The sequence below is a fragment of the Myodes glareolus genome, chromosome 2, assembly GCF_982192425.1.
Source record: "Myodes glareolus chromosome 2, mMyoGla1.1, whole genome shotgun sequence".
Classification (NCBI taxonomy): Eukaryota; Metazoa; Chordata; class Mammalia; order Rodentia; family Cricetidae; genus Myodes; species Myodes glareolus.
In genome coordinates, this window is record NC_142027.1 from 139,961,585 (window position 1) to 139,973,269 (window position 11,685).

At 36.1% G+C, this 11,685-nt stretch overlaps 1 protein-coding gene and 1 pseudogene across 1 annotated transcript; both read left to right on the forward strand.

Moving 5' to 3' along the window:
* The first annotated feature begins 4,580 nt into the window (after positions 1-4,580).
* On the forward strand, positions 4,581-5,811 carry LOC125393274 (olfactory receptor 4C45-like). Its single transcript, XM_048423640.3, has one exon. The coding sequence runs from the start codon at positions 4,604-4,606 to the stop codon at positions 5,522-5,524; it is 921 nt and encodes a 306-aa protein (XP_048279597.3). The 5' UTR covers positions 4,581-4,603; the 3' UTR covers positions 5,525-5,811.
* On the forward strand, positions 5,711-6,550 carry LOC148123191 (olfactory receptor 4C45-like; annotated as a pseudogene).
* The last annotated feature ends 5,135 nt before the right edge of the window (positions 6,551-11,685 follow it).

The window sequence follows — 11,685 nt, forward strand, 5'->3', positions numbered from 1 at the left end:
AAAGTACTTTTTTTCAAATGTTGGTTTTCTTTCAATCTATATCTTAATATATTTTATTAAAGTAGTCCAATTTAAGATTTACTAATTAATCTTCTTTTATATGTTCACAATATATCATAATGACAGCAAGCACACATAGTAAGGAATTTAGCATTCTGGCTAACTGCTTTTTTTTTTATAATAAGAAACACCTACCCTCATGGCAAATTTCAAGTATGTGATTTAGAATCATTAAGTACGGTCACTTGACTGTGCCTCTCCAGAATTCATCTATCTTAAGTACTTGGCAATTACCTTTCTACTCATATTATTGACATGGCTGTTTTCAGCACCCCTACATAGGTGAGAGAACACAATGTTTGCATTTTATTTGATTTCTTTTTATTTATTTATTTATTAAAAATTTCTACCTCTTCCCATCCTCCCTTTTCCCTCCCACTCTCCCCCCCTCCCCCTCGCTCTCCAGTCCTAAGAGATGTCAGGGTGCCTGCCCTGTGGAAAGTCCAAGACCCCCACTCCCTCCAGGTCTAGAAAGGTGTGCATCCAAACAGACTCAGCTCCCAAACCTCTAACCTCTTCCTCCCTAACTATTGACCATTCAGCTCTTTATTAAACCAATCAGAAGGGGTCTTGGTAAAGATATGTCTTTACAGTGTAAACAATTATTCTGTAACATTTACTAATTTCAGTGTTTTAAAATTATATATATTAAGACCAGAGTATATTAACAAGTAACTATCGCAATTGTGAAGAGCTTTGAATTAATTCCACTGGCAGCAGAAATCTCAAAACAGCCTACTATAAACTATGTTGAGTGGTTATTAGTGGTAGCTCTAACAAAGATTTATAAAGAAAAGGAGAAAGCTGAGCATGGTAAATTCCAAAATATAAATTTTGAGGAAAAAGAGTACCAGGAAGTTGAATGGAGCTAAGTATTGTGCTCAAGGAAATAAACAGATTAAGAAATAGAATAAAGAGAGTGGTGACCTCAGGACAAGATCCCAACCAGCTATTTTTCCAACTTGCAAAAAGGAACTAAAGAAAAGATTAGTACTGGATGTGGGGGTGACCACCTTTTATCCCAACACTCAGCAGGCAGAGGCTGGTAGATCTCTGAGTTTGAAGCCAGCATGGTCTAGAGATCCAGTGTCAGGACACCCAAGCTCAGGCCATTCTCCATCATCATAGAGGCATGGCAGAGTGTAGGCAGAAATGGTGCTGACCACATCTTGATCAGAAGGCAACAGGAAGTGGGCTCAGACAGTGGGTGGTACCTTGATCTTATATGCAGTCTCAAAGCTGCTTCCACAGTGACACATTTCCTCCAGCAAGACCACATCTACTTCAGTAAGGTCATACCACCTAATAGTACCACTTATTGTGAGATTACGGGGCCAGTTACAAACTACCACATTCTACTCCCTGGCTCCAAGAAACTTGTAACAATATCCCCTAATCTATCACGGCCTCAACAATTTCATAGATATTGATGAGAAAAATGGTTTATAATAATGGGAATATGCTTAATGGCACCAAACTATACTTTATAATTGAAATTGTTAAATATAGAGAGGCCCATGAATGAGGTTGGTGGTAAACAAAGGCACCAAAAGTTGACTATTAACAATAGAGTTGGAAGATTTGCTTTGCTTCATTGGTCTTTGTATTCAGGAGCATATTGCTCTTGTTTAAATTCTAAGACTGATAACATCAACAGAAATATGATTACATATGATGGTTCAGTGAGTTTGACATCACCTCAGGAGCTACTGGAACCTTTTTTATAGAGTGATTCTCTTCCCTAACTCTGTTCATATATTCATATATAAATCCTTGTATGTGTGACTTTCTCAATTCCTACTTACTGAGAATATGGCACCTAACTTTAAGAATCAGTATCTTTTCCTTTTGTAGTGGAGATAAAATTTTCATGCTTCTCAGTTACACAGGACACCATGTGAGGTAGGCAATCACACTGAATGAAAAATGGTGTCTCTGACTTTTAAAAAATTCCTGTCCCGGAGCTAAGTGTCCTGTTTTGTCTTGTTGACTAAATGGGCCATTAATAAAAATATCAAAATCCCTAATTCCTGGGTACTGTCATTTCAATCTTTAAGTAACAGTATCCTTTAACCTAATCATGTTTTTTTTGTGTGATAAGTCCACTCTCTGAATTATAAACTATACTTAAAATTACTCCATATACTAGGCCAGCATCGATGAAACTATAATTAACAAGAGAAATTTACAAAATTTTAATAAAGGAGCTTTCAAAAATATAGCACTCAGGTCTTATCTTAAACTTCAATGTACATACCAATTTAATACCCACCCAAGTGCATTCCTAAAATAAGTCACTGCTAATGAAGTTTGTGGGCACCAAGTGGGAGTGTGCAGATGACCTTGACTCTGTCTTGGCAAGTATTTCAACAGAAACAATTATCAGTCCTTTGGGTACTTGAGAGGCCAAAACATTACCAGATCCTATATCATATCTGGAAGTCTATTTAAACAGTTGTTTAGAATCAAGGAAGAAGGAATTCCACAGGTTTTGTGAGCCAGTGATTAGAGATGTGGTAACAAGATTTGTTCAAGAGACACTGCTTGGTCTCAGTGAGTTTATACAAAGGTAAGTTACAGGAAAACTTGACTTAAGATTGAAAGAAATTCTCTCTACACAATGTTCAAAGGCTACTAAGAAGTAAAGCAGGCGCCCAGAGTGGTAAAGGAAATCAGATCCTTTCTAGCTATGCTATGCACTTACACATTTTATAGTGCAATACACAAATGCCTTCTGCTTTGAAATATTTGGAATTATTTCAAGTACTTTTAACTTGAAGTATATTTATATATTATGGAAACACATATGTCTATAAATATATCTCAGGAATAGCTTGTTTCAGAGTCAGTTGTGATGAAGGAAATAAAAAAATGAAAATATGCACACTGGAGAACTGTCTAGAGAGATGTCAGTTCACAGAGTCTGTGGAAAATCGTGCTGCATATATTCAAAGGAGAAGAAACAATAACTACACTAAACTTCAAACAAGGACATCTCTATATTCAACTACACTGCATTGTTTCTTTACATATTTTAAGGCGATTCACTTGATTTGAACAATTTATTCTTACTGAATTGGAACTCGTAATCTTATTGTGGATTCAAAATATAATATCTTGCTATGAAAATAAAAACATGAAACACAGTAACATTAAATAATCTGTAGGAATAGTCAAGTAGGTGATATTGAGAATGGTTGAAGTCACTTTTAAATTATTATGTTCAGTAATGTCATTAAATACTCTGATTCTGAAGTCTTGTTTGTAACATTTTGAGGACTTTTCGCCTTTTCCATTTTCCACACTGATATTTTGAAGTTAGAACTTTAAGTTAAATACATTGAGAATGATTAACAACATAGTCCCCATATACAGGTCCAGTGAATAAAAGGGAGCCACTCAGAGACTAAGCTTCTCTAAAAACCAAATGTATTTTCCTCACTCATATTGTGGCTGAGGGGCCTTGATGCTGACCTCTCCATCCAGAATATGGATGTTATGGGAAGAAAATTATGTCGCTTGCTTTTTGGCGGGTGTTGTGAAAAGAGGCAGAAAAAGGAAGAGAAAGAATAAAATCTCTCCTCTTTTGTAGAAACACTGCCATGCTAGTGAAAGTCCACATGTATAGAAATTAAAAGAAAACATTTTTGGATAACATCAACATTCCCAATTGTTATCAATGAAAACTGTAAATTCACTGATTTGATTGGATGTATACAAAAAACAGAAAATCTGTTTTATTAGCCAGCCCTCTGCTAGGCAAGCTCACCTCATAAAACTCTGTTACAAACAGTGAGTGCCCTGCAGAATTTTACCTAAACCTGAACATAATCCTAAATGCGGAAATAGTTCAACATCTGGGAAAAATTTATGAAATACTGTGAGGACACAGAAGGATTTTGGAGCCTTTACATCTACAAAGAGTGGGATCATGAAAGAAGCAGAAAAGCTGCTGTTCTAGAATTAATTATACTCAGTGAGCTGTAAAAAGATGTTCTTTTGTCATCCAGAGAGTAACTCTCCCTGTAGTTCTGTCTGTCCCTGGTTCATGTACCTCATATAGTACAGAGGAATCATACAAAAATCTTACATCCAGTAGGGCTTTTGTTCTTTAGTGTGCCAATAAATTTCATGTACAATGTGTTCCTAGATTTTAACATTCACATTCATGTGCAAATGTAGTTTCAAATAAGTTGAGATTCATATTTTCCCACAAGAAAAAAAACAATGAAGAAAGTCAAGTTTGAGATTATTCCTAGGTTTTTTTATTTTAGGTTGACACCTAACTTTCAGCCAACAAGCATAAGATTTTGTTTTGTTTGTGGTGTTATGATAAAGTATTAGTAGTAAGCTAACCTACTTCCCATCTTCAAAATTCCTGCAAAGTGATATTAAGTGTAAAAGTAAATGTAGCTTTTCTATTTCAGCAGTTACAACAATGAGATAACAAAGTATTTCAGTTTAGTTTTATAACATTAATGGGACTTTGTATCTTTTTTTCAGATGACCATATGGCTTCAGCCTGCACTAAACCAATGAAAGGATGAACAATGTCACAGAATTCATCCTCCTGGGCTTGACTCAAGATCCAGATCTGAAGAAACTCTTATTTATTGTGTGCTTAGTAATCTATTTGATCACACTGGCAGGTAACACACTCATCTCAGTCACCATCTTCACCAGCCCGGCCCTGGCTACTCCCATGTACTTTTTTCTGTCCTACTTGTCCATCATAGATGGTTTCTACTCTTCTTCCATAGCACCCAAAATGATCTATGACTTGATCTCTGAGAGGAGCAGCATATCCTTCAATGGCTGCATGACACAGCTTTTTGCTGAGCATTTTTTCGCTGCAGCTGAAATCATCTTGCTGATTTCCATGGCCTATGATCGCTATGTAGCCATCTGCAAGCCCTTACATTACGTAACTATCATGAGCCGACCTGTGTGTATATTCCTGGTGAGGGCTGCTGTAATCCTGGGATTCATCCATGGAGGAATACAGATTTTATTTATGGCCCAATTACCATTCTGTGGCCCAAATATCATCGACCACTTTATGTGTGATTTAATACCACTCCTCGAGTTGGCCTGCACTGACACTCACACTCTTGGGCCTCTGATTGCTGCCAACAGTGGGTCACTCTGTTTGCTCATTTTCTCTATGTTGGTTGCTTCCTATATAGCCATCCTTCACTCCCTGAGGAATCACAGTTCAGAAAGTCATCGCAAGGCCCTGTCTACCTGTGCTTCTCATGTAACTGTCGTTGTCTTATTCTTTGTACCTTGCTCATACCTGTACCTGAGGCCTATGACTTCCTTCCCCACTGACAAAGCTGTGACTGTATTTTGTACCCTGGTGACACCTATGCTGAACCCTTTAATCTATACCCTCAGAAATGAGGAGGTCAAAAAGGTTATGAAGAAGCTGCTGGGTCAAATGTGCAAAGCTAGCGATGCATAAACCTGGGGATTTATGTGTTTAAAAATAACTAGAGTTGTTTTATTGACACTCGTTCTCCTTCTTAAACAAGTAAAATGATGACAGTTAATTATATTCTATCTCCACCAAATTTTCATTGAGTAGTAAGTATATCTCTGAATGGAGTTCAGTGTGACAATCTATGTAGATAATATATATGTGAAAATTATGGTGAAAAACATTTTTATCCCATTAAATGACCATGGCTTCTTTGTGTTGTAAACCTTTAAACTCTTTTCTAGTTCTTTATAAAACATATAATAAATTGTTGTGAACCATGTTCTTCCCAGTGTTTAGTATGTGCTCCACTGATACACATGTATTTTGGTTCCTATTATTCAACTTCACAATATTACTCTGTTTTCTGTTCTCCTAGTATCTATGAGCACTGTTCTACTCTCAAATCTAGTGGGATAAAACTTCATGGCTTTTGCATTTGAGTGAGAACTTCCAACATTTGGCTTTCTGTGCTTGGCTATTTCCCTTATATCACATCATCCAGTTTCACTGCTGTAATCTTGGGATTCATCCGTGGACAAACACAGATTTTATTCCTGGCTCAATTACTATTCTTTGGCCCAAATATTATTGATCACTTTATGTGTGATTTTATGTCACTTCTGGAACTGGCCTGCCCTGACACTCTCCTGGGCCACTGATTGCTGCCTATAGTGGGTCACTGTGTTTACTCACTTTCTGTATGCTTACTGCTCCTTCTGTGGTCATCCTTCATTCCTTGTTTATATTTTGAGTAATTACAGTTCTGAAGGGCATTGCAAAAACCCTCTTTACCTGTGTTCATCATGTCTCTGTCATTGTCTTATTCTTTATACTTTGCTCATATTTGTTTGCAAGGCCAATGACCTCCTTTCCCATTGACAAAGTTGTGAGTGTGTTTTTCACACTAGTGACAACTCTGTTGAATCCTTTAATCTTTATTCTCATAATGAGGAAGTCAAGAAGGTTGTTAAGAATCTCCTGGGTCAAATAAGGTCAAACATTGGTTAAAGAAGTCCAGTGATTTTCTGTATTTATATAGGAATATCTACTGATATTTTATGTAGGTTTATTTTCCCTAAGTAATTTAAATTGACATAGTCAATTATACTCTGCATCAGAATTAGAGCATGAATAATTTATATATTAATGCAATAGATGCAATTTAATAACATATTATATAATATGTATGATCATATCAGGATGATAAGGATTTCTATGGCATTTTCTCATTTTTTGGTGCTTAGAATTCTGTTCTGTTTTTTTGTAATATATAAAATAAGTTATTATGAACTGTGATCACCTTAGTCTGTTTAGAATGTATTTCTCCTATTGAAACATATTTTGAAATTATTTTTAACCCAGATCTCTCTCTTCCTCCTCTTACTCACCCTTTCTAACCTGCAGTGACCTTTACTCTACTCTCAATTTCTATGAGATAAATGACAACTAATGTTGACCAGGATCCAGGGAAAAGGGATCCCTTATTCAACTCGGTGAAATGGTAAACTATTATAGGCACTATAGAAATAATTTAGGGTTTGTAAAAAAAGATAAAAATAGAACAATATAAACTCCTGGACATTTACTTAAAGGACTCAAACCTACAACAGAAATATCTGTACATTTGTGTTAGTTGCTGCTCTATTCACTCCTAGATAAGAAATGGAATTCTCCAGTGTTTATTGATTGGTGAATGGGTAATGAAATGTGGATATATATATATATATATATATATATGTATATATTTGAATTTTATTCCATGATGAAAAACTGAAACTAAACAATTTTCATATGAATGGATGAATCTAGACTGAGGTAGGTAACCCAGGTCCAGAATGACAAATTTGATATGTTCTATTTTCCATGTGGATCCTAGCATTAAATTTTCATATTTCCGTTAAAACTCCTTTAAGGCCCTGAAAGCAAGAGAGGAATCAGATAAGCTGTGAAAAAGGAAGGGGCTTGGGGAGGAGGAAACACAAAACACATATTATGTGAAAGCATGGGTGCACATACTAGGAATTGAAATGTTTAAATGGGAATTGGAGCAGGGATGAGGGAAAGTAGGAGTGCTGGGGAGGGATAAACAAACACTAAGAATGAGGAAAAATGATACAGAAACCTATGACTTTATGAACTAAATAAAAGGGACAAGTATATGCCTGGGTCAAAATCACTATTGTTTGATTTTTTTTGCTTAATTTTATTTTTCATTTTTGTTTGCATTTTTAAAGATTACTCATTTTATTATTTGAGATTATAACTACACCGTTTCCTCCTTTCCTTTTATCACTTCAAACCCTCCCATATAATCTCCCTTCTCTCTTTCAAATTCATGACCTTTTTTGTTATTAATTGTTGTTACATACATACATTCATATATACATACACACATACTTGCACATATATGTTCCTAAATAAACACAAATTGCTCAGTCTATGTAATGATTAGTCAACGGAAAGAGTAGTAAGAACCAAAGAAAGGACAATGATGAAGGGTCACCAACATGACTGCCAAATCATGTGCTGAACAAGGGAAACCAACACTTTTGCTCTGCTGAAGGAATATATCAATAAAAATGACTCCAAATGATATTCTGATGTAACTATAGATCTGTGCCTCACTTACTTGTCATAAGAGAAGTCTCCTCCTGCAATAGGTGAAAACTAACACAGAGGCCAACAACTGATCAACATACAGAGAATGAGAGACCTTAGAACACCCAGTCCTAAATGTGATGTCTTCAGGATTCAGAGAACTATGTTGCAGAGCAGGCAGGAAGATCGTTAGAGTTAGAGGGTTGGATAATATCAAAGAAGCAGTGTGTTTTCAGATATAATAGTGCATATCACATATGAACACTCAGAGACTGTGACAATACGCACAGGTCCAACACAAGTACAAACCAGACAGAATCTCAGCACTTGGATGGGAAAGTTGGTATGAGCTCCCATTCACCGCCTAGAAGATATTTCCAATTAACAATTGCTCACGGCTATTCACCCTATATTCCAACTCTTAAAATCTTCACATCTTCTGCAATGTTTTCTGAGCCCTATAGGGGTGATATTAATGCCTTGTTTAGTGTTTGACTAAACACATTTGTCATTCACTCTGTGTCTTGAGCAGTCATGGGTGGCTACACTCCCTGCCGTTGTAAGTGGAAGTTCTTCTGATTAAGCCTGGGAAACACTTTTGTCTATGAGTATAAATATTGCTATTTAGACAGTTTGCTTCTGTCATTTTATTTATACTTTATTTATAAGTTTCTCACATGGGCTTACTACCTCTCAAGATTTGGACTGTTAGCCAGGCTCACAGTACCAATCCTTGGTCCCCCTTCTTCTCTGAGGAGTAAGCCTGGGCTTTAACCAAAGAGTAGTTGGTTACCTACTCCACAGTCACTTTTAGTTATTTAAATAACATTCGCTAATGAAAAACTCAAGAGATAAATTATTCAGACTCTAATTTCAGGTTAGTTCAGTGCTCTAGATGAATTTCTAACCAGTCTTATTCACCTTAAGAAGAATAGTAAGATGATGTGATAAGTGTTTGACATTTTGGCAATGGCTTTTAAAATTAATTGTCCTTCCCTTGTGAAAATGGCACAGGGTGGAGTTACTGCTAGTATCAAGTTCATGTATTTATGTTCTAAGAATTTAAGCCTGAAAGTGCAAACTGCTAGGATTTCTGGGCAGAGTCTTCATCAAAGGTAGTGCCTTTCCTCTCAGTCACGCTCCACAGTTGCAACTGGAATCTGAGAGGAAGAAGTCTGACGCTCAAGGACCAACTATGCCACTCGGAGCTTCCCATCCATGCTCTAAGAGTCTAAGTGAGTGCTTGTAAACATTGGCTGCAGGAGGTTTCTCACCCAGGGAATGCTTGCTCAGATGTTGGTACCTGGAAATCCATCTTGCTTGCTTTTTTAAATGATGACCTAGTTCCCAGTGTCCAGATTGTCAGTAATGGGCAAAGCACTGGATGAAACTAGTAAACCTTATGATTTCTCTAAGTCTCACAGAGAACTGGTGAATCAGTGCTGCAGGAACCATCCCTGTGTTTTCAACATCAGAGGCCAAGAATTTGAAAGAGAGTGGGGTGGCATTTATGGGAGGGTTTGGAGTGAGGAAAGAGAGAAAAAATATAACTAAGTTATAATCTCAAGAAATAAACAAAAAATGAAAAACTTGTATTTAAACAAAGTATCAGCATATCTACTATTTGGGACAGTGCATCATTGGCTGAAATGAGAAATCTCAGGTCTGCAGGTAACATAAATATTGGTAAGTAAAATAAACATGGATTTTCTCTTCTTATTTTTAAATTATATTTCATAATTTTCTTTTACAGCAACACTGTTTTTAACAGTAAATTAACATGACAATTGTTCTGGCTGCACATATTTTCAATGAGGCAAATTCTGAAAGAGTCTGTTTCTAGTATTGTTGCATCTATGGCAAGGGTATAGTTTTCAACTCTGTATGGACTCATGCAAACTGAGCCCTTTCCCTTGATAGTCTGTAAGAATGACCAAAGATATTTATTTGCCAGTGTTTTCTTCTGTTGTTGTTTTGTGTGGGAAGTCCTTTTGTATATGTATTGTTTTTGTTGGAATAAAGAAGTTCTTGGGCCTGAGGCAGGGCAGAATACAGCTAGGCAGGAAAAATAAATTGAATATTGGAAGAAAATAGGAGGAGTTAGAGAGACGCCATGTAACTGTGGAGACAGATGCACAGTTTACTGATAGACCACGAGCCTCGTGGTAAAATACAAAACAATGGAAAAATGGGTTAATTTAAGATTTAAGACCTAACTTATAATACGCTTAAGTGATTGACCAAGTAGTACTGTAATTAATATAGTTTCTGTGTGATTATTTCAGGTCTGGGTGCCCGGGAACGAACATAAGTCTCTACCAACAGTTGTTAATCCTAACGGCCATAACTATCAAGCGAATTTGATTAAACTTTGGATTTAACGTTGTTTATATTTTAAAAGTTGTTTGAAATGTTACCTACTTAAAAATGCATCTAGATTGGTAAGATGAAAGTCTGGCAAGCAGAGTTTGATTCCTGGAACTCATGTAAAGGTGGAAGAGGAGTAAAATTACCCCACAACTTTGTCCTCTGGCCTCCCACGTGCACACACACACACACACACACACACACACACACACACACACACACTCCAATTATAAAGATTCTTCCTCAGATGATTCTATGTCCATTCTCTCCAAATTTTCCTCTTCATTTTTTCTTGTTTGCTATCAGTCTTTTATTTCCCTATTTTCTTTCTTCTTTCTTGTTCTCATTTGCTCTGTTTTTCTATTCCCCTATCCATACACATTATTTGCATTATCTTCAAGTGTTTTACAGATTCTAGGCCAGCTCTGTAGTTACAAACACAAACTAAGCATTTATCTGATTAGTAAATTTGGTTTAATGAAATTGTTTCCACCTTTAGCTACAGTAACTAAGGTGGAAGAAAGTCTTTATCTATGATTTGGCATATGACTTTAACAAATGAATCCAAAAATGCATAACTTCAATATAAGTAAGAAAAACAAATCAAATATGTTTTGTTGTGAAGGATGCTTTTGTTCCTCCTTTTAATAAGATGAACTTCCCTTTTGACATTCATTCTTTTCTGTCTTGTTCAGAAAATGGAGGATTAATCCCATGACTAGCCCCTGCTTTCATTCATATTCTTTCTCTTTTAGGCATGTTCAGAGACTATTTTAGAATAAAAAAAAGTTTTCTTTCTTTCTTTCTTTCTTTCTTTCTTTTTTTACTAATCAATATTTTCTCTTTTATTGAAAATGAATCTTTTCTCATACAATATATCCTAATTACAGCTTCCCCTTCCTTTACTCTCTGTCCCGCCTCCCCTTGCAATCAGTTCCACTCCCTTTCAGTCTCTCATTAGATAAGAACGGTCCTCTAAAAGAAAAGAAAATAACGAAGTAAAACATAACAAAATAAAATAATCCATCACATCTAAGTTTGACAAAGTTATCCCCAGAAGAAAGAGCCCAAGAGAAAGAATAAGAATCAGAGATGCACTCATTCACATACGCACTGCACATCTCAGCTGTCTAGATTGTACTGCTATTCAGTACTTCTTTTTCTTCTTCTCCTCCTCT